The sequence below is a fragment of the Lepisosteus platostomus genome, chromosome 17 (genome assembly GCF_059453375.1).
Source record: "Lepisosteus platostomus isolate fLepPlt1 chromosome 17, fLepPlt1.hap1, whole genome shotgun sequence".
Taxonomy (NCBI): Eukaryota; Metazoa; Chordata; class Actinopteri; order Semionotiformes; family Lepisosteidae; genus Lepisosteus; species Lepisosteus platostomus.
In genome coordinates, this window is record NC_142627.1 from 8677251 (window position 1) to 8700365 (window position 23115).

The 23115-nt window shown below is 39.8% G+C and overlaps 1 protein-coding gene across 6 annotated transcripts in view; it reads left to right on the forward strand.

Annotated features, from left to right (window-relative positions):
* LOC148646067 (sodium/calcium exchanger 1-like) overlaps positions 1–23115 on the forward strand; it is a 175385-nt gene that overhangs the window by 116789 nt on the left and 35481 nt on the right. For 5 of the 6 annotated variants that reach the window (XM_088609987.1, XM_088609983.1, XM_088609988.1 and 2 more), the window contains one exon: positions 21041–21147. In XM_088609987.1, coding sequence (XP_088466113.1) covers positions 21041–21147 — 107 coding nt within the window. Of the gene's footprint in view, positions 1–21040; positions 21148–21662; positions 21767–23115 lie in introns of all 6 variants that reach the window. The other variant, XM_088609989.1, reaches the window with a different exon arrangement.

A 23115-nucleotide genomic window follows, 5' to 3' on the forward strand; every position in this document is an offset into this window, starting at 1 on the left:
ATTACATTTATATAGCTCACTTTATCCCCAGTGCATCCTTTGCTGAGGAGAGCCATTTTGTGTCAATGGCCCCACTACACTGCAGATCAGGTAGAGACCTGTGAAATCATTTCACCTTTTCAACGAAGTGTGAAATTTAATTAGGGAGGCCATATTGTGCAAGTCCTGGGTAGAATTTAGCCAAGACAAAAAATTAACACCTCTACTCTCAATTTTCTCCACCTCTTGGGTTTGAACATCAAAAGCTGTTTTCATAACAGTTTTTTTTCTTTCAGTTATTATTATAACAAATCGGCAGATGAGTTTGTTCATATAAAGGGCCTATTTACCTGGCAGTGCCTGATGTGTTTTTTAATCTTATTGTTACCAGTTCCTGCCACGCAAGACGTGATAAAAAGTATTAAGCTTAAGCAGGCAGGGCAAGAAGCCATGAATGTGTGTTATTTTGGCAGACAAGCTGCTAAAATGACATAAATTGGTAATTATTCCAGCCTAGGCCTTGAAGTGTTGCACTTTCAGCCGTTCTGTTGTCTGTGGAGAGGAAAGTTTGCGTGCCAAGTTATTGCTGATTGAGGGTCTATGACCTGTGGTTTCAGAGTGAAGGGTAAGAGACTGACACACAAAGGCTTTAATATTTATTGAAATGATTAAATTCATTTTCACTGTACTGTCGGCAATGAAAAATTAATAGCAGTGCCGATGATTGAGCTGTGTGTGAAAACACCTTAATGTCTTTTGAATCTAAACAGGATTTTTACTTTTATTTTATAAACAATTGAATAGCATCTGGGGAAGAAGCAGCTCATTTGCAAAATTTTAACTTGGCCTTCAGTCTTTTAACTTATAAGTGCTGTAGGCTTGGGAGACAGCTCTGGCTGTTGAGGTGTAGTATAAACCTAATGCTTGGTGCGATTCAAACATCAAATTACAGGAGGTAGCAATATGACAGCAATGCTTTTGAATTTCAGTGTGAGACTAGACCATCAGGATGCTGCTTATGAAGTAGGCCAGCTGGTAATTGTTGAATTTGAATCTGGTAATTACTGTTAGGTAAGGGAGGCTTTGGCTTTCTATGAATCTGCGATAAAGCAAATCTGCACCTGCACACCCACAGATGAACGCCCATATGTTCAAGTCGCTATATCAGCGAAGACCCTATACAGCCGGCTGTGTGTAATTTACTTGTGCTCAGGTGAAGGTTTGCTGATAGCAAACTGGAAGAGAAGCCACAGTGAGGAAACCTCTGAGGACCCAGCGGGGACTACAACTCCTGCTATAAGAGGTGCTGAGGACCTCTGGGACAGAACAGTAAAGGACATTAAAGAGGTTGAGGATACATATAGCCCCCTCTACTGGGACAAGCTTGGGAATTTGCAACCATCTAAATTCTGCAGCTCCATGAGCTTTGTTTTTGTGCAGGTAATCGGAAAGGTTCAAGTGAAAGACGTGATCCTGGTTACTCCTCACATACGCTTTTGAACAAGTGGAGTGCGTCCGATAGTCAAAGGGGCTGCAGGCCCTGCAGAGGAACATCTCCTCATGCAGTGTGATTGATGCCATTTTTGCAGCATGAATGATTTTCATTCCTCTCTGTTCTCTTCCTACGTGATTGATCCACTAAACCATTTTTTTTAAATCAATGCTTTTGAAGGCCTTATTTAATATATCTGTCTCTCACATTTTCATTTCTAATGTATGGATTCTGTCATAATAACCATTCAATACCACTGTCTACTTACTGTATTTATGACAACTTTGCTGGAAGCTAATAATTTGAATAGGAGATTTGGTACCAATGTAAATAATGTATTAGCAGAACCATTTCCCTGTTGTATATGAAAGTTACCTTTATTGATCTGGATTTCAAAATGTAGAACAATAATGCAGCAGTATATAGTACAGGAAATTACTCATCCTTCACATTTGTTTTGACTGGCTTTGAAATTTAAAGATTGTTTTTTTTTTGCATGCAGGTCTTCTCATCATGAAGTCTTTTTTAAAATCCAAATCTAAAATAAGATAATAATATAATTCTTGTAGTGGGGCAGTTTTTATTTTGACATTGACTGCTTGAATTAATTCAGATCAATGAAGGCATAATTCAGAAACGGAATGTAATTACCAATACTTCACAACAACAAAATTTTGCAGCTATGCAGTCACCATACTAGAGTCATAATAGTGCTTAATTCTAATAGCGAGAGGTTTTATATTTTAGGTGATAATATTAATGACACTTATTTAAAGGTGTCTTTTTAATAGCAAACGTGTACTTCTCAGCATCAGCTTTTTTAAGTTAACTAAGACTCTTTTCAGATAAGCTGAACTGTGATAAAACACAATAAAACACAGGTGCCTGGCTTGTTGCAGTTTTGGTGCATTGACGTTTTTCACAAGTGTAAAGTAGTCCCCTTGTTGATCTAACAGACAAGGCCTACACATACTGTACTGCATGCCAGACTTTGGTGCACTTCTCTCCAGAGGAAAGAAAAAAACAATGGAAAATTAAAGCACAAGGCAGCATATTAAAATGCCTTATGGTTCTGACCCTAAGTGTCTCAAAGGCATGCAGGGCCACAAGTGCAGATTAACAGCTTCCCTTTGATGTTCTTGAAAGGCTTTGATTTGGCCTTTTCATCACAAAAAAACAATTAGACGGTTTGTCAATGGGAAGGAAACGCAGCGTATTCTACTGAGGCGCAGATGGTCACAAAACTGGGAAGAGTGTTGGCAGAAAATGAAGCCGTAATTATGCCATGTATTGAAGTAATTGTACAGAAACTTTAGGAGCTCAATTTGCAGATGCGCAGAAGCAGGCATTTTCAAAGGCGATGCCTAGGCAGCTCTTGAAGTGGCGTTTCTGTGAGAAATGGAAGGGCAGAGCGCGTCTCTCCACCTGGATGTCCTAGTTTCCCAGTCAGGGCTTTGGTACTTATTGAATATGGTCAAGGTCCCCCAGGGGCAGCCCACAGCTGGGTAACTGCTTCCCCAGACTGGACGGGACCCGCAGTCAGCTGAGGCCAGCTCCGCTCGCTGTCCAGCTGTGACTGCCATGCCCTGCACAGGCCACAATCCTCTGACTCTGCAGCATCTGCTTCCCAGCTGTGGCTTCGTGCTCCGCAGTGCAGGTCAGGATCATGTGTGAACAGAAGCAGTCGGCACTTCAAGGACAAGAGCAGGCCAAGTCCAGTTGTGACAAGAAACAGGTTTCTCCGTATTACGCAGAAAATAAATCCAAGTCAGCTGAAGAGGAATTTCTTCCGATTGAAATAGGAATTGCTATTATTAGGATTCGTGAACAGACTGTTTAAAACTGGAAACTGTGGGTTTCCTTTCTGAAGAATGAATTGAAATAAAACATACACACACCTGCAGGGGCTCATGCGGCCTTAACCCATAAATAGTATTTCTGCACACAACAATATACTTTTGACGTTTATAAGACTTTTTTATTCTGAATTCTCTTATTGTTTTACTGTAGTCACTAAATTAAAAGGTAATGACTCCTTTTTTACTGTTCTCTTTCTTTACCAGTGTTTTGGATTTTGGTTTGGAGTACAGTACCATCCTCATAACCAGTTTTTTTTTATCAGATTCCAATTTGATACAGCAAAAAAAAATCAATACCTGTAATAAAACTGGATAGCAATCTTTGAAACTCTATCTTGGAAAATTATTATTGAATTTACTTCTTAGTGTTGCTCCATCCAGTAAACTAAAATAATAATGTATGATTAAAAATGAGAAACAAGACAGTATTACAGTATATCACTGCTTAAGGGGTGACAGGTCAAAGTGGGGTGACAGAATTGGTGGAGTCTTAACTTACATAACAATTCTACCATGTTTGAAACCCCTTACTTGTTACAATACAGTGTCCAGCTCCAGTGATAGCTATAGGCTATAGACTATGAGATCTCAGTGGCAGTCCTGTTTAATCCAACAGATATATATTTTGGGCAGAGGGGGCCTGTACTCTGTACCAAGTAGACCTGATAATTTCATCCACCACTTTCAGCGGGAGTCTTAATTGAAGGCACATTCCCTATTGAATCCTTTAAAAAACTAATCCAAGTCCTTTCAAAGGCTTTTCTGTGCTGGAGAATGGAAGACGGAATGGCAGGAGACGACCTCGATGCTTTGGAATAAAAACATCTTTTGGAACATTTGAAATCACCTTGAGGGTTTTGAAGTTTCTTTGTGCATTTTATACTGTACCCTATACCTAAAGGGCTGGATGAGTGTTAGCTTTAGTTTTAGTCTAAAGAAATCAAAAAGATAACAGCTGTCTTCACAGAGTGGGGTCAGCAGCTCCAGAGAGTCAAATGGCAGATGCCAAACCATTGCTTTTAAAAACCGCATCAACGGTATGTTGTAACATGCTTTTTAAAAAATTACTAACAATAACCTGCTCCTTCTGGTTAGAAAACTGAGTTGTGATTTAAAAACAAAAACATTGAATGGTGACTTTCCTAAGCAGCAAGCGTTCTTTTTAATTCATGAATGTGTCTCTTCATTGACAAACACAGCCTATAGAATCTGCACTCTTTATTTTCTACAGAGGAGTTGCTAGATTCAGCTGACCGTGCTTAGTTTTTAAAAAGCCTAAATTAACTTTCATTCAGATACTGTTATTATTTACGCATCCCGTTTTATACTTTCACTTTGCAAATATGCATCAATCTTCAGGATTTAGTGTTCCTGTGTGACGTTTGATGGTGTTTTGTTGTTTTTTTTGTCAGATTTTGTTCCGTTGTTGATCTATGCACGCACACAGGACAGTTGCAGGGAAATAAGTGTGTGGGAGGCAAAGTCATTTCATGGGAAAGACTAGTGGACTTGGCATACCTCAGAATGATCTTGCATTTCAAGCGATCAGTAATTGTTTCAGTGCTATTTAACACCATCACAAATTGGTCATAGAAAATAATTATTGGAAATATAAATTTGAAGCATTTTTGAACACTTATTTTTACCAAATTGTATTCACATATTACAATAAACTTTGAATTGTTATTATAAGCGAGTTAGTGGGTATGGAAGGGCCTTATTATACACCAAAGGCAATAGGTAAATGAAGACATTTAAAATACTTCATTCTTAGCTGCCCGCTTGCTTGTTTTCAATCGTTTGAAGATCTTACTGTATGATATTGATCAGTAATGCCTGACCATTGCCACACCAGTTTTATGTTGATCCTCAATCTTCCATTAGCTTTTCAATAACAGTCTGCAAGTGGCACTTCCTAAGAGAATCACTCCCTATCCAAAAGTATATTACACTAAATGCTATCTTTCATCCTGTCTCACAATGAAGAGATTTCAGAAGAGTTTCAAAAAGCAACCAGAGTGTGTCTATCCAATCAATACACTTCCTATTCTGAGAGGGATTTGCAGTCCAAATTAATTTGGTGTGACGTGGAGACAGCACAGGAGTTTAACTGGGGTAACTGGAGGAGAAGAGAGAGTTTAAACAAGATTGAAGCAAAGAATGAGTATATCCCAAAGGAGCTGGAGAAGATAAAGTACCCTTGAAGCACAAACAAAGAAATAGCTTTGTACTGTATGTTTCAAATTTGCTATTTAAAAGAAGAGGTGACACTCTTGCTATTTAATGTCTTAATTGTTAATCTTTTTGGGAGCTGGGGTCTACGTGATTTTCTGTTTAGGTAAAATAAATCAAATAGCTTTTGAAGGTGTCATGACCAACTGTCTGAAGCACTAGTAGAAACTTAATTTTTTGAATTTGTTATTCCACAGTGCTTTCCTGGCCAACTGCGGTGTCATGATTAATCCAATGTCTGGCCCAAAATAAAAAAGTTGGTTTATGAACAACCACCCAGTGGATGAAAGACTTGCAAGTTCTGAAACTCAACACTCAGTTTCATAATACAGTTGTAATGATGTCCAAAGATGAGATGTCAGCTTTGTTTACAGTACATCAATGGAAATACAGCCTTGAATCGTCTGCCAGACAAAGCAATGTATGGCCACTGCTGACGCAAGTTATCATGTCAGCACCTTTCGGCTTTCTGCTCGTTAATTCCAAAAGAGGTTTTAAAGCGATGTTTTTATCTGCGAAAATTGCAGGTGGTGGAAGTTTTATCGATCGAGAGTAGAAGTGGTTATTTCTTTGTACTTCAGAGTGAGACTGCGGCTTAATCCAGGGTGCACTCATGACACCCGACAAAAGAGTGCCCTGCCTGTCTGTGATGTATGTGCTAGACACTAGGTAGAAGACAAGTTATCCCCACATTACACATGAGGAATTAATGGAGCGGTTTGAGGGAAGGGTGAACTTAAAGGTTAAAGCTGACCGCAGTTCTGCTGGGTGTAGCAGTGGTGAGAGGGTTAGCCTAGGGAGTCCTGGGTTCAATCCCAGCTTCAGACATGCCTCTCTCTGGAATTTTCCCAGTTTCCCAGCTTTCCCAGGTGCTTCAGCTTTCTCCCCTCCTCCCAGGTTATTTGGCCTCGATATGGACTAGTGGATATCCTGTCCAGGCAGAGGAGCAGATGTATATTCCTGGTCCAGCCCAATGCTTATGGGATGGGTTCTGACTGGCCTCAGTCTTTTCCATGACAAGTGGATTTATGATAATGGTCAGTAGAGTATAATGACAGTCCTGTACCTGTGTTCAGTTTTATGTCCTATTTATTTAGGGGATTACTTTTGCAGGATATCATTGACAACGTTTTGGTGATCTGCTTCCAGGGATGTGGTCAAAGAGCTGATTTTTAGCTGGACAGGCTACATTTTTGTTGTTGCAAACACTGGCAATAAAAGGTCTGGCTTTTGTGCTCAATGAAAAAATCTTTCTTCCTGGCTTGGCAAATGGTGAAACCTAGTGCACTCATAGGGCATGTTGCTGTTTTATGTGGACTGTCATAGGAGTTCAATTTCAAGTGATTCACCCTTCTGTTCCTGCATGAAGAAAAATTCACTGGCTACTTTTTTTGAGCGCTTTGCAAGTTCTCGGCGAAAGATGAGGCTTACAGCAGGATTGTAAATTGTTATGTAATGAAGTGATTAGGGATTTGAAAGGGCCCAGAGCAGTTTTCCCAAGCCCTCGCACTAATGATTCTTCATACCAGTACTAACAAACAGCAGTTCTCGTGAATGTACTGTGCAGTAACATGAATTTTCTCGTCTAGTGAGAATTTGTTTTTGGAATTAACATAGTTGACTGTTTTTCCAAATTTGTCAGCACCGAAAATGCTACAAAAATTCACAGCTGTTAATTAGGGCATCCAATTAAGCCCGTTTCCAGTGTTTTGGTTTGTATCTCAACTGGTTCTACATCCTTGACTGCTTATTGTCTCTCCTGCCTCTGCTTCTGACTAATCCCAGGGAGGGGAGTGAGGACAGGCAGCAATCAAGCAATGGGTTTTAGCTTCAGAGGTAAGATGAAGTGACGCTGACATTCAGGATGGGGAGGTGAAGCTGTTTTGGTGGTTCTTCAACCCTGGATTGAAGCAGAACAAAAAGAAAATAAGCTTCTCAGCAAGATGTGCGAATTTTGCATAACCGTTAGCAACCTCTGTGTTAGAAAGAAAGCTGGCACGCTGTTAATCATTGTGATATATCTGGTATGACATTCCTTTGAAGAAAATGTCAAAGAATTAAGATTCTGTAAAGAATTTAATACACAGAGCAATCCCCCCCCCAGGGCTGTGCAGTTAGTAATGTGCCACAAAAATGCTTCCCCTGCACAAGGGGGCATTCGGCCTTCAGAAGGACTTGCTGAAGCTCCATATTTGGGCAAGTGTGCAACAGAGAAAAAAATAATAATTGCAGCTACCTAGTGTGTGCAAAAGTCATGGGATAAAATGAAAGGCAAACAGAAGTGCAATCCAGTTTAGTGTGCAAGGTAATCCACTCTTAGGAATAAAAATGTTACTTCCTTGGTAAATTACAGCTCGTTGGAGATTATCAAAAACAGGAACAGGTTACTTGTGGAACACTGACACAAGACACAGGAGGTATAGTACTGTATGTCTATGACGGTTTTTTTTAGTACTAGTACTAAAGTATATTTTTTATGCAGGCCCATAAGTTAAGTCAACTTTTTTAACCTATAATTTACCTGTGGCTAATTATAGTGACTGTTCAACTCAAAAGTTTTTTGATCTAATTGTCTTAAGTCCCTACATCCATTTTTGAGACAATGACGGAAGATGTGCCAAAAAGAAATGATGAAGCACTAGAGGTGATAAAAATGGAACCAGTTCATTAGTACGCTTTGCATAAGTTAGGACATTTCAATTAGATTAATTCCATTTCTAAATGGGACTTTCAATAAAAAAGATGGATTGTTTTCGTTCTAGGTTCAAAGATGAGTCTTACTCTGTTCTTGACAGGCAGACCACAGCAGACAGATTACTTTGATTTCAAGAAGCATTTCCACTGAGTGAATGAGAGTAAAATTAGGTTTTATCAAGTTATCCGCATTTCTCAAAGTCCAAAAATGTACTTTCTGGTACCAGTTCTGGTACCACAAAAGGGTGCAAAATTTATTTAACCCATCTGTTCTGCAGTTCCTACTAATGCAGAAAGCTTCCCCTATTAAAGAGATCATTTCTTATTACTCTGTTTCAGCTTTCTGAAAAAGAAATCTGGTTGCATTATTTTTCCAAGAAATCCCTTCATTTTATTTTGTGAAGTGTCCTTCTGTCTTAATTTGTTTTCAAGTGGAATTGGCAAAACACCTGTGGTTTGAAAAACCTGAATGATTTTCCTTTGTAGTTGTGTTCAAACATTCTTGTGAAAACAGAGGTTAAATTACAGCACCTGAACTCTGGTAAAAAAAAAAAGGTCAAATCCCATAATGCCATTTTTAAGTTAGTGTTCTCACGTATTACATTTGAATAAATGCTAGACAGTTTGTCCAATCTGAGTTGCTTCCTGCCTTGTGCTCATTGTCTGCTAGGTTAGACTGCTGCTCACCACAATTGTGACTAAAAGGTTCAGTAATTAAAAAATAGATGTGTGGACATTGAACAGTAACAACAATGATGAGAACAGCATTGCATTGTGACAGGAGAATAAAACATTTGATCTCTGTGCCTCAGGATATTGAAATGATTCACAGTTTAAAGAAACTGTATATTAATAGTTAATGTATGTAGTTTAAGTTCTCTTTAACTGGCTTTAGTTTTCCATTGTTTCAATACCTTCTTCTCTGAGGTATAGAAATATATGTCAGTTTTGCTGTGCATTGAGCATTGCACTAATATATTACATAATGCTGTAAGCCTACTGTTCAGTCATTTGATCAGTTTTGACTGTTCTAGAAACAAGATTTAAAACGTACATTTTAAATCTTGTCTGCATCTAAAATCTACCCACACACTCACCCACAAATGGTTTGCTCACAAACAACCTTCCTCTTCAAAACAAATATTGATTTGCAAAGTGGTGCAAGTCCACTTGTCATGAATGAATCATTCTCTTTTAATGGTTGGACCTTTGTTGTCCTGGAAGTTGTAGTTCCAGAAAGCTGGCTGCAGTCTTTGTCAAAATCCTTGCAGTTGATCCCAGCCATTTCATTTCTGATGTATCACTGTCTGGTTTTACACCTGCGGTCCTTCAGTGCTCATTGGTCCTTATTCATTAAGTTGTCAGTAAATTTAATAGGAATGTGTGGCGCAAATGTGAAAGTGTCTTATTGCCTCAAGAAAACCAGTCCTTTGTGTTTAATAAAGTTTGTTTTCAGACTGTTTAATATTTGTATTGCCTGATAGACATAACCTCTGGTGGAAGACAGTCACTGTAGTTGGCAATAATCTGGGTGTTCTTTCGCTGTCGCTGACCTGTTGGGCTGTAAATGTACTTTAATCAACTGGACTGGAGCTGCTACAGTACCTGCCGCTGCAGCTCGGACCTCTACATGTCCTCTGCACGCATGTGCATGTTTGAGCTGTCTGGTCTCTTTTAACCTTAGTTTTTTGAGTCTGGTTTTTCATCTGATTGGCTGGTTACGCTTTTGAAGTGCTTTGAGGGAGTGAACTCTGATCCACTTTCAAGTTAAAACAAAACTGACTTTTGGGTTTTTAGCAAGGTGAAGAACAGCAGTTGCTATGGTTACATGGACTGTTTGTCTTGAGATGTCTCATGTGATGGTGTGTTACAGATACGACTCTGCTGCTCTTCACTGCATTCCCCGAAATCTGTATGAACTGAGCCCCGTGTGGTGGTCCCCAGTGGCCTTTCTTAATGTCAGATGAAAGAGCTCAAGGGCAGCACTATTTTAAAAAATTTTTATCACTCTTATACAGCTTTTTTTACGGTGCAGTAATTAAATCAGTACAGTATAAACGTATCTTTTTCTTATACACAATATTACCATCTTGATATTCTAGGTTGTGACAGGCACTATACTTCATATACTTTGACTTTTTCCATTTGGGGAGTTTCAAAAGTTAATATCGCTGCTGCAGTGTATAGCAACTGGTTTTGATTTTGTTTCGGATTCCATATGTGCCATGTATTAGGGGTGTTACCCCAGCGTCCTGGCCAAATTTCCCATTACCAATCATGGCCTCCTAATAATCCCCATCTCTGAACTGGCTTCATCACTCTGCTCTCCTCCCCACTGAGAGCTGGTGTGTGGGGAGAGTACTGGTGCACTATGGCTGCTGTCACATCATCCAGGTGGGGCTGCACATTGGTGGTGGTGGAGGGGAATCGCTATTACTTGTAAAAATTACTGCTACTACTCCTACTACTACTACTTCTTAGTTTTTTCCTTATCACTGGTTCAGCAGGGTCTCCCAGTCTTATAGCTGCTTCCAGTGTCTTCCATGACTGAATAACAGGCAGGTGGTGAGGTGGGGAAGAATAGTAGTTCAGCATCACGCTTCAGAATATTGTGTGACCTCTTCCTTTCTTCATGTCCCCATAATCACACACGTGCGTTAGAAGAACATGAGAAAGGTCACAACTGAGTAGCATTTTCTTGGCTGATCCAACGAATTAAACTTCAACAGCTTGGGTGGGCAGTTTGTCCCCCTTTAAGTATTACTTAAAATGAATTATTGTAATCAATAAATTTAATAATTAAATGCATTTTATTTTAATGAATTATGTTCATTAAAGTTAACTATTGATTAAAAGTATTATCATTCATTACTCATTGTTATCCCATAGCTGTTTGTGTAAAGAAACACTTTGTGATTTCGGACCTAAATCCTTCTCAGATTCCATGTGTATCCTAGCCTCACAGTTGGTCCTGAAGCACTGTCTGATCTGGCTTTCTTAGTATTTCTCAGGATTTGAAGTAATCCTTAAAGGGGTTCACTCTTGAGATTTCTTTTAGATGCTGATTCTATTGGCACACAACAGTATAGAGGAAAGGGGAATATACTGGTTATGCCTTCGGTACTGTAACATATTAGGTATAATATAATGTATTAGGTAACACCTAGAGCCATGTCCATGTCCAATACAGTGGCAGCAGCAGTGTAGAGTGGCGGGCAGGGGCTGGACTCCAAACCAGAAGGTTGTGTATTCAGATCAGAGGCCAGAGACTGCTGTTGTACCCTTGAGCAAGGTCTTTCAACCAAATTGTTCCAGCAGTGTGCCTAGCTGTATAAATGGGTTCTTTGCTGTGGATTAAGGTGTCAGACAAATCAGTTTTGAATAAATTAGTAATAGTCTTGCTAATGCAAATCCTTTTAAGTGTTGGAACTGTTTTATTCCTACAGAAGCAGAAACAAAAACTGTGCCCTGTTTTTTCGATTTGAGAGGACGAATCGAAATGTGGGTACTAACTCAAAGGAGAAATAAAGAAAATAATGTTTGCAAGAAACGGGTTCCTTAAGAGTGTTTGTGATCGCCATTTGTCTTTGTCCTTTTTGTTCTTGCCGGCAGAAATAAATGTAATGCTTGTTTGAGACATGGAGCCATTTTCAGTGACTGAAAGACAGGTGGAGAACAATGCACAGACAGTAACAGAAAGTGACAGATGACAGGGAGAGGCAGCTACAGAAATTGACTGGAGCTACGGCACATAAATCACGAGAGAGAGGGAAGTTAACAGGAATTGGCTGGAATAAATTTGAAAAAAAGCAAAGTAAGCACTTCAAAGGCCTGGCTTTCGATTTGAAGATGAAGCTAAACCATCTTGATGAGACAAAGGCTTTGCCTGGATCACTTAAGAAGTACAAGCTTAAATCAGAAGAACACAGAATCCTACTGATGGTTGCCTCTATATTGGGCCCTTCTTGCTCAGAAGTAGAAAAAAAGGTTAATAGAATAGAGAGGCAGCATCAGAGAGGCAGTCAGGAGGGGGTTGTCAATGGCCAAGAGGTAAAAATGAACTAAGATTGTGGAAAACACAGGCACGAATATGAATGAGTTCAGGCTTGGAATGTAAGCAGTGGTGCTCTCATAAACCTAAATGGCATTTCAATTGTCCACTCTTGGAAAAATGGACAATATTTTGAAATGCTTTCCCACGGCTGCAAGGACCATTTCTGAGTACTGAACTTCAACTTGGGCTGTAATCCTCCCAGTTATACTGTACATTTAATCACAGTGCTCTGATCAGAAACGTCTGAAAACGCTTATCAGGTGTAGAACTATTTCAATGCAGACAACTTCCATAGTGTAGGCAGTAAAGTTGAGTAAAGGACTGCAGTTTTGATTACCACTGCAGGGATAGCTCCCTTCCTGTATTGTGTTCTATAGAGATTTGCTGTGTGTGCTGCGTGAATAAGCAGATGACACAAGTCATTGTTGGGCCAGCCTTATGTGCAGTAGCCCTGAAGAGCAGACTCCAAGTGCCTTTTAGATAACATTTTTGATGAGAAAATTGTGCGAATGCTTATTTTTTTAATATTCCACTTGTCACCTTGGTCTGCAGAATTACATCTAAAGTAAAAATTGGTTTCAAAGATAAAGGTCATGCATCGCAGAAAGAAAATGATTTTTATGCTTCTGCTGTGCACTGCGTTTAGTGAGTTTTGCATCCATATCATTGTAGTTTGATTGGAAGGTCTGCCTTTAAAGGGATGAAGTGAACTTTTTAGTTAATGCAGTTATCGTGCTTCTTTATTTTTCATTTTGGTTCCTGTTGGAACTGCTATTTCCATCTAAGATGTTCAGCTTAAAAATAGAGAGAATCAGATATGTGCAATATTTATCATTATTATTTAAATAGCTTAAGAGCATGTTTTAATATTTCAGATTAGGGTGTGTGCACAGCAATATAACCTTGCCCTACTACAAATCAAAGGTTGCAAGCCAAATTTTAATAATTAATGGGCAGTACTGATCTTCATGATCTCTAGAGTTTTTATTAATGCAGAAGAGTAATAGCTGTAACAAGTACTACAATAAGTAGCTAAACCACATTCATTTTTCACACACCATTTCTTTTGTGCTGTGGTCTGTTTGGAAGATAATGCCACCCCAAAACCACAGTGCTAGGATCTGGAAATAAGCTCCTGTATATTGTTACAAACAGGGGTTATGATAATAAAGAATACCGGAAATAGGCCAAGTGGATGAGCCAATAATTAAATTAAATAATCATAACCCCCCCACTTGTAAATGATTTTGCCAAGAATATACCCGAGTGGATGGTATAATTAGAGACACCTGGGTTATTTGTTCTCTGGCCCAGCTTTGGTGAAAAGAGCAATAATTCAGACACACTGGGTTAAACAAATATTTATTAATATGACATGCCAATGACACACTTAACAACACACCACACTAACATACAGTTCAACATAGTTACACTATGTACAAATGAGGCATCCCAGAGACCTTCAGCCTGACCACCCAGAAAAACCCCAGACTGCTACCAAGTATTCAGATCCTGTATAACACTTGCATAGGCCAGAAGAGATAGAGCTGCTTTCTAAAGCAATAGAATATGACCTACAGTTTAATCTCTCTCTATTTATAAATCTGGATGCTGCAAAGTGAATGGGAAACCTATCGTCCTATTCTAAAACTGCATCCACAACCAGGAAAACCATTTTTAACCAAGGGATTCTCTATACAGGAAATCAGAGTTTCTATTGGCAAGCTCTCTTAACAAGGTTCAAATACTTACATTTGTTCTGTTCTGTATGGATGATCTGGACAAGGAGCTCTTGCCTTCTGTCTTCCTCTCTCCTCTTTTTGTCTCCGTCTCTGTTCTCCTGTCCCTTCTCTCCCCACTGTTCCTGTCTGTTTTATGTTGTGTTTCTGGACTGTTGATTGACACTTAATCATTCACGCAGAACTTAATTAACCAAGGTAAACCAGAGGATTCCTTTGATCAGTGTCTTACATCCAGCACAACTATCTAAACACCATAGTTCTTTTTTTTTTCCTTTCTTTGAACTTCAAATGTTTACCCTAGCCAGGTGTTTACCATTATTTCTAGATTCGTAAAGATGCAGCAGTATACTACATGTCAAAATGGGTGTTATCGACACACTTTGGGTTTAGGTCTGTGCACAGGATGAAATGAAGTATTTCAATTTATGTATCTGTAACCTTATATATAAACGGTGCGGTGGCACAGGATCTGCGCCTGTGGCTGGAAGGTTGCCGGTTCGTATCCCGCGGCCGGCAGAGGAATCCCTGAGCCCCTAAGCAAGGCCCTTAACCCCAACTGCTCCAGGGGTGCCGTATAAATGGCTGACCCTGCACTCTGACCCCAGGCGTCTCTCCCTGTCTGTGTGTCTCATGGAAAGCAAGTTAGGATATGTGAAAAGACAAAATCCTAATACAAGAGATTGTATATAGCCAATAAAGTATTACAAAAAATCAACGGACAACTCTAAGGATATTCAGTCTCCAGTTCCAATCTCATAGTTTTCTAGTAAGTTTCTTTTATGCTTGATTGATCTCCTGAATAAAGACTATTTGAATGGAGGTATTGGACTTAGAATTTCTGCATTTTTTACTTCAGAGGCTGAAGCTTGTGTTTGGATTGCTGTTGTTTTTGAGGTTCTGACATGGAGCCTCTAGTTCTTCACCTTTTCTTTGTTTTAAAATTACAATGCATCCAAAATCTTGTTTTTACAGGTTCATTGATTTTAATTCTGTGTAAACTGCACTTTCATGCTATATTCTTCCCTGTAAAAGGGATTATGTGCAGAACAGAGTGAACTCATTAATGTTTTATTCCTCTCAGGAGTTTGAGTGCAGATCAAGTCACATGTCATTTAAAACAATAAGTGTGTTCTCTTGTATTGACTTACTTACTGTGCAGTTGCATAGGGATTTAGTCACCCTTGAAAATTACTACTTTAAAATTCTGCAGGAAATGTGGTTTTAAAAGATCCTATAGCCACGTGGACTACAAATGTCAAATCTGTTATAATATTTTTAATTAGAAAAAATGTATGTTAGTCCAGACCTACCAGCTGATAATTCTACAGAATACAGCATTATATTTTTAAAACATATTAATATAGGCAAGTTTATAAACAAGAGGACTTCATTTGATCCATCTAACATGTTTGGTTTCGTGTAAAGGTGCACACACTTGTTTCTCTGTGAGCTTTAGAACTCCTTTTATTTAAGGCTTGTGACCCCAGGGTTCAAACTCCTCTTTGCCCAAATGGGAAAGGGCAAAATGTTTCCTTCAACAGCTCTGTTTTACAATCCATGACTTTTGGAAAGTGCCAGCCAGCTCCGACAGTTAACAGTGTGCAGCAGGCATCAGTATGTTGGCCTGAAGATGATGTGAGTGCACTTTGTTAGGAAAGTGTTGCATTTCAAGCTTCACAGGCTGCATCTGGACAGTGTTGAATATTAAGGCACTTTGGGTGGTATCAGAAGGTTTGTTAATAGTGGTTACAACATCAGTGAATTGTGCCCCTTGGTCCATGAGTTCTGCGTGCCACAAAAACAAGTTAACAGATCATCAAGTTTTGTCGGGTCATAACATTGCTGGATTCCTTTCTTCCAGGTGTTTGTCATTTCCATATGTTCAATTACAAGTAGTGCTACCCTTGGAACATAGTGAACTTAAGTGAACAGTGAGCAGAACTCTAGTGCCATTCAAGAGAAAATGATGCACTCCATCTTTAGTGACATGGTCTACTTTCATGAATCTCCCTTCTGGTCCTGCTCTGTGGATTCTATTCACCCTGGACTCTTAATGGCTAATTAAATTGGCAAATGACTTGCCCAATGCAACTGGCTGCTTAATCTGATAAACCAAGTGTTATCTGTTAAACATTTTAAGTTGCTTTCCGGCCAGCCAAAGCTGTGCCCTCACCATCAGCAAGATTATGTATTCACAAGATTTCCAGGTAAACAACATGCATGATTTATGAATGGTAGTCCTGTAACTAGACAGATGAAAGAAAAATGCACTTGAATAGTATGAAAATGTATACTGGAATGTGCAGCTTTGTGTCTAGTTAAACTGAACAAACCAAACAGCAGACAGGGTGTTGTTGTGTTTATCCCCAAAAAGAGCCAGTGCAACTTAAAACAATGTCTTAAACGGTACTTGAACTTCGGTACACATGCAAGTGTTAATAACAGCCAGTGAAGCCTCATTTAGTCATTCTCCTAAACATTAAGGTTAATTCACCATAGGTTACTTTCTACTTTCTATACATCAGCTTCTGTGGCTGTTGCAGTCTGTTAAGTTCATTTTCAGTGCTTTGCCTGAAAATGCACAAGCCAGACAGCTCTGCCAGTTAAGACCCAGAAGCGAATCTAGTGAAAGGGCACCCAGGCTTGTGACATCATAGCGAGGACAATCTTGTCTCACAGGCTTTGCGTGCTGTTGAACAAATGAGTGACATAGAGAACATTGTGAATACCCTCTCCATGGAGTGCTGTGTTTTGGGTCCCAGTGTGTTACTGAGGCCTCTGTGTTTGGAGGCCAGGAGGCAAAAAATTGGACTCAGAATCCCCTGCCATTTCTTATTCTTTCCCCTTTAAGATAACAAATGAAAGTGAAAAACATTTTCTAAAGGTTAGCTAGCTCCTTCATACAATTTACCCAAACCCTCAAACAGTATGTCATTCAAACATATGTTGTTCTGAAGTATACCTCAAGTTGTCTTGCATACCAGACCATATGATGATGAATCCACAGCCTTGATCAGAATCCACACTGTTCTGCGAGCACCACTAAATCTGCCAACATGGTCTGTCGACCTCCGGCACATCAAACCTGTGATATGTTATTGTACTGTTTATGAGAACTGGGGTGCTCTCTTATACTTCACATACTGGAGATGATCAAGATAGTCCCAGGAGATAAACCCAAAGGGTTTCAGCTAACCATTTAGAGTGTTATCTGCCTAAAGGAAGATGGATCATCAACCATAGCTGCAGTGTAGCAACACTGATTAGCACTGTTACAATGTCTACCTTGGGGCTCAGGACTGGCTCTAGGAAAAGACAGAAGCGACTTGGAGGAAGACGAGCCCCGTGGAGAATGAATGAATTAATTAACTGTGTGAAAGACTCGGTACGTGGCTGAGCGTCGGTGACTCATCTGGCTCGGAGTAGTCTTCCTCAGAGAAGGCAGGGGCTTGTGTGACGAGAGGGGACCGTTTAGGTGGGCGTGACGGCAACATGTCTAGGCAGCGCATGGAAACTAAATTGCACATGACTGCAGGCCGTCTTCAAGCATGATTCTCTCTCCCCTGGAGAACCAGCCCCTTGTCGGCACATCACCCTTTATCACAGCGGCCATCTGCAAACACTGACCTTTAACCCTGTCGACAACACACAGAAGCAGTAGCCTTTTTTAGTTCTTCCCAGCCAGAGCACAGTGTGTAACATTGAGTGAACTGGTACCATTATAGACAATAATCCAATTCAGGGAGAAGCCTAATGCCCGAGAGACCAGAACCCAGAATGACTAATTTGCCGTATTGGCAGACAGTGCAGTAGATGCAGGCAATGGCAAGTGTCATTTCCTGAGTTATCGCTCCAGCCGAGAGTTGGACACTGAGGGGTTTAGGTGTTAATGCTGTTTTATAATGGGAAAGAAGAAGGTCAAGAAAGAAGCCAGCAAGCTGAATATTAACTGCAGAGTTGGAGGGAAGGCCTTTTCATTGTGCCTGGGGGTGAATAATTCTGTCGAATGTGCATCACCTACTTCATCATAATGAACAACCAGAGTCTCCTACAGTAACTTCCTTTTAGTCTCATGACATGAATACATAGTGTGAGATCCAATACAAATTCTATAATATTGTAGCAGGGAACCAGTGTGCATTAACAAAATGATGTTTTTTTTTTCCTGACACAATAGAAGATATATTTTTAACTGTGTATGTCCTGTCCAGTCAAAATGCAATGAATGCTTGTTATGTTGTGATCCGAATGTGGTTAAAGGCTTCCCTGCTGTCAAATGCACTTTTCAGCTTTTATCCGAACTTGGCCTGCCAGTGAAATACTGGGCATTTCTACCAGGAGAGAAGGAATGATTAATTCAAGCACCAGAGTATGAAATCGGCTGTGACATGTGAAGAAAAGTTTCCCCTATGTAATCAAAACATGTTTTGTTCCAATGTTAAACTGTGACAGTGGAAAGAAGCAGGAAAGGACTGAAACTTCTTCCTATCCAGTCTGTTCAGATTTAAGTTCATTTCTCTGAGTGAATTGTACAATATTGTGTTGTGGTATACTTGGCTGCACTGGAAAAGCTGGGCTCTGGGTTGTCATTCTGTAATCAATGGAGCCTCTATTGGAGATTTTAAAATAATTAACGGGCCAAAGTGTGAGTTTGAGATATGGACTTACTCAGCAGGTTAACAGAAATCCTATTGGTCTGTGTCCAATGGGAAAGGGCTCAATAAACACATTTCTGAAATGTGTGAGAGCTCCAGGGGGATTCATACTGTAGGTCAGAGTGTGAATAATCTATTTCGTCTCTCCTCCTTTCCTCTGGATCTGAAATAACAGCACAAAAGTGCTGTCCCCGACATTTGTGCTGGGAGCTCTTCCATTTCGTGCCTCGACTACAGAAGAGTAGTTGAGCTCTGGACTTCAGTAAGAGCAGGATTGAGGAAATTGTACACTCGTTTTTTTTATTTTAAAAAATACCCATGCGAGTTCAGGGATAAAGTATGATAAATGGGAGAATCGCGAAATAAAAGTTTTCATTTTGTATTTCTTTGATAATTTTTGAGAATTGTCTGTTATTGATTTAATGATAATTAAATGATAGATTTTTAGCAAATCAAATCTCAGATCTGAAACAAGCTACTGTATGGCTTTCTCAAGGTGTTCTTATTCTCTTCAGAAGATATGAAACCACTACATGAAGGAGGGAAATTCTGAATTTTGGTGTTTAGATATGATTTTTTTTCCATTTTGATTTGGGAGGGAGATAAATGCTTCATTGATTAGGATGTTTCAAGCTTTTTACATCCACGTGCAAGAATTGTGATGAAACATCTTCAATGCTAACGTCAATGCAATAGAAGCCCTTCATAGATTGAGTCACAAACCAGAGGAGCCCTCCCAGACTGAGTCAACTCAATCTAACTATTAAGTCCTCAAAGATAAAAATACGTCAATTGACATAATTTCATTTGACATTTTAAGACCACAATCAAAAAAACTCAAAATCAATTAGCCTGTGATTAACAACTCAGCTGGAGCAAAAACTAGAACAGACTGTGTTACTGCAGGACTAGGGTTGGCAATCAGTAACGCAGTGTTAACCCAGTCCCATTTTTTGGTGGACATTAAAAAATGTTCCACACTTCTTTAAACTACACCCACTTTATAGACATTTCTCCATTGACCTCACTAGATTTAGGAGGCATGAAGCAGCTTCAAATGCAAGAAGGACAGACACAGTCCTGAGCAGCTAGACTGGAAGCAGCCTCTCTCTCTGAAGTTTACAGTTTGCCCTGCCTGTGCTAGGAAGCCAGGTGACGTCACATTTGCCAGGTGCACATTTGGTCCAGAACCATTCAGACTGCAGCCTGTCGAATTGGGTGGGCACCTGTGGGACTGCACAGCACCTGTGGGACCTCCTCCTCCAAATAGTTTGAGGGACTGTCCTATACAGTACCATGTTTCAGTACAGCAGCAAGATTAGGACTGTCAGGACTGTCTCAAATTGCTGTGCTATAGACATTTGGAAGCAAGGCATAGAAGATTGAAAATAAATGCCTATTCTGAATTTTATCAGGTCAAAAAACGGTCACCAGAGGGGGAAAAAAAAAGCAACTGTATCCCAGTAAAAAAGAGGAGCACAGAGTAATAAAAGCACTTTTTGCCTTTCAAATCGTAGCTCTGGCATGTGAGCTCATCTTCTGTTTCCTCACAACCTGTGGAAAGAAAACGACAGGCTTAATTTAAGTCATGGTGACACTTTTTTATTCTAATGTTGTTTTGCCCTCTAAGCTAGTAGTTAAAAAAGTCATGATAATAATTCATGTTAATTTATTCTGTCTGCCTGGAGAAATTAAAGCTTCTAAAAATAGTCTTTTTGTTATGTGGAGAAATCAGCTTGTGATTCTAATGGGCTTGACAGAGGACGTTATTGATCCACTTTCCCAAACTTTAGTTGATGGTCAATTATTCGCAATCGATTTGTCAGCCTTGCAAATAGGAGCATTAGAGGCAGTGTTCTATGGTTCTGTTTCATAAAAGAATCGCTAAGATTGTGAAGTGGATTGTAAAAGGCAGCCATGGGCGAAATAAATTTAAATTGCTACTGAGTACATACCTTGGATAGCTCATTTTTACAGTATTGTTCACCTCTGCCTTATGCAATAATGTGGAACATTAAAGCTGTTAGTGTGCTGAAGAAGAAGAATTTAAATTAAGAAGAATTACTGTGGAAAGATCTGTCTGCAAAATGTATTCCACTACAAGTTGTTTGAAATATGTCACCAGTTTGTTTTCCGTTGTTTTTGCTCGATTTCAAAAACTCTGTTCATTACAAAGCATGATTTTATCCAAGTTCTCTTCTTCCCCGAACACCTCCATCTTTTTATTGCGTGTGTCCCCTTATAAGCTTGGCTGCAGCGTTTCTTGTCTTTACTTCCTGTCTTGTTTCCTTACTTCCTTTTTCCTGCAATTCTGTATTCTTTCTCTGTTTCAGCAAAACTATAAAGGTCAAAGTAATTGATGACGAGGAGTATGAGAAAAACAAGAACTTCTTCGTTGAGATTGGAGAGCCCCGCCTGGTGGAGATGAGTGAGAAGAAAGGTGGGGGACCTGCTCTGTGGGCCAGGGTCTCCTTCCCTGACCCATCTCCCCCACCCCTCTCCGGTCTGGGAATGCGGGGCCTCCTCTGCGGCCAGGCTGGTTCACTGTAGCACTGCGCACATTCACACCACTAGGGGGCAGCGCAAAAGGAGGCGGAACCTCAAAATCTGGGCAAAGCCGGTTCTACGGTTTTGGAATAAGGCATAGTTATATACTGTACTACACATAGTTAAATTAAGTTAAGCAGCGAAGGGGTATTACATGAAGCTTTAATAGCATGCAATCAAAGAGAACCTCAGTCATTTTACAATACACGACCTTCTGAGGCTGCCCTTTGTCCCGCCTTGTTTGCACTCCAAGATGACGTGAATGTGCGCAGACTGTCTCCTGTCATGACATCTCACTAACCACCTGACCACAGGGTTGAGTGCGATGCCAAGGAGTTTGGAAATGTGTGTGTGTGTGTGTCATTCCAGCCTCCCCCCATTGTTTGAATCTGTCTTGTGTCCCCACAGGAAGACCATTACCATTAAAATTCTTGACCGCGAGGAGTATGATAAACAGTCCTATTTCTACGTAGAGCTGCAGGAGCCAATATGGAAAAGGCGAGGATGGGCAGGTGTGAGAGTACAACAGAGCAGATAAATCAGAACCTCAAAAGCCTTTTTCCTCTGTCTTCTGCCATTTGTCTGTCTCTCTACTCTCACACTTTTTCTGTCTCCTGTGGCTTGTTGCGCCCAAGCTTTTGCTCAGTTTCCAAAGAAAAAGTAAAAAAACATAAGACTTAATTGAACAGTGCATTCTTACAATGTGGCTAGTATTCCCCAAATTAGCTTTTGCTCATATCGGCACACCCTAATTGATTCCGCTGAGCTCTGCTTAGAATCATTATTTTCTTATGGTTCACTAAGAACAATGAGAGCATGCTTACACACACACAAATTGCTTTTGCGCCTTCTCCTGACATCTGCTAAGCATCCATCATTTTTGGTATAATCCTGTGTCACTCTAATGACAACACGGTAGCAGGTATGGTAAGACAGTAGTTCATCCCAATTTATAACATTGTAATTTCTTAGTGTAAATGTACCATACTTGGTTAAAATCTCCTAATCCACCCCCTAACAGTTAGATTTTAGATATTATCCTAATTGTTTTAAATAAATAAATCACACTTAACGGTTGGAGTTCTTTGAGGGGCTTGGTTCTCAGGTGAGAGCTACAGATCGATTTTGTCCGGAATAAAAGGCTAAAGAACAAAAAGGGTGGAATGTGAAAACTCAGCTCCGTTTTTTTTTGGGAACGATATGAAAACCACACTCCAACGAATTCAGCTTTGTCGTGCAGCAGTTAATCGCCGCAAACCTTTTTTCGGGGAAAAAAAACCACAGTACCGCCAGTTGTGTTTACACTGCAGTGAGGTTTGTTTGAAGAAATAAGTTCATGTCTTTATAATCTAACCTCCCACATACATTAATGTCAGTCTTCAAGAAGACACCGTTCTACAGCAAATATTTGTCTGGCTCCAAGCTCACAAGCCATTGGCATTAGAAGCAGTGATCATTTATTAGTTCTGACATTTAGTGCAGCGATTTAAATTCGATCCCTGTGTATTATTTTGTGATTGCAAGTCCAAATATAAATTACCATTCTGTAAGAGAGGCCTGGCCTCTTGTCTAGGTACAGCCTTAGGACAGCAATAGCTTTATTAGTGAAGTACTGTAAGGCACCTGAGTTCAAATCTAACTACAAGTTTGCTTCTTTTTTCAGTACCTTGTACTGGCTTGTCTCTTAGCAGAACTCAATCTGTGAATGAACATGGCCTCCATCCAAGAGCATCAGTATTTCAAATGATTGCAAATACTGTGGCATTAAATATTTTTTTGTGTTTAGTCTCAACAGTTACAGAGGGCTGGATAGAAAATAAATGGCCTTGCAGAACATAATTGCAGTGTATTCTCTAGACTA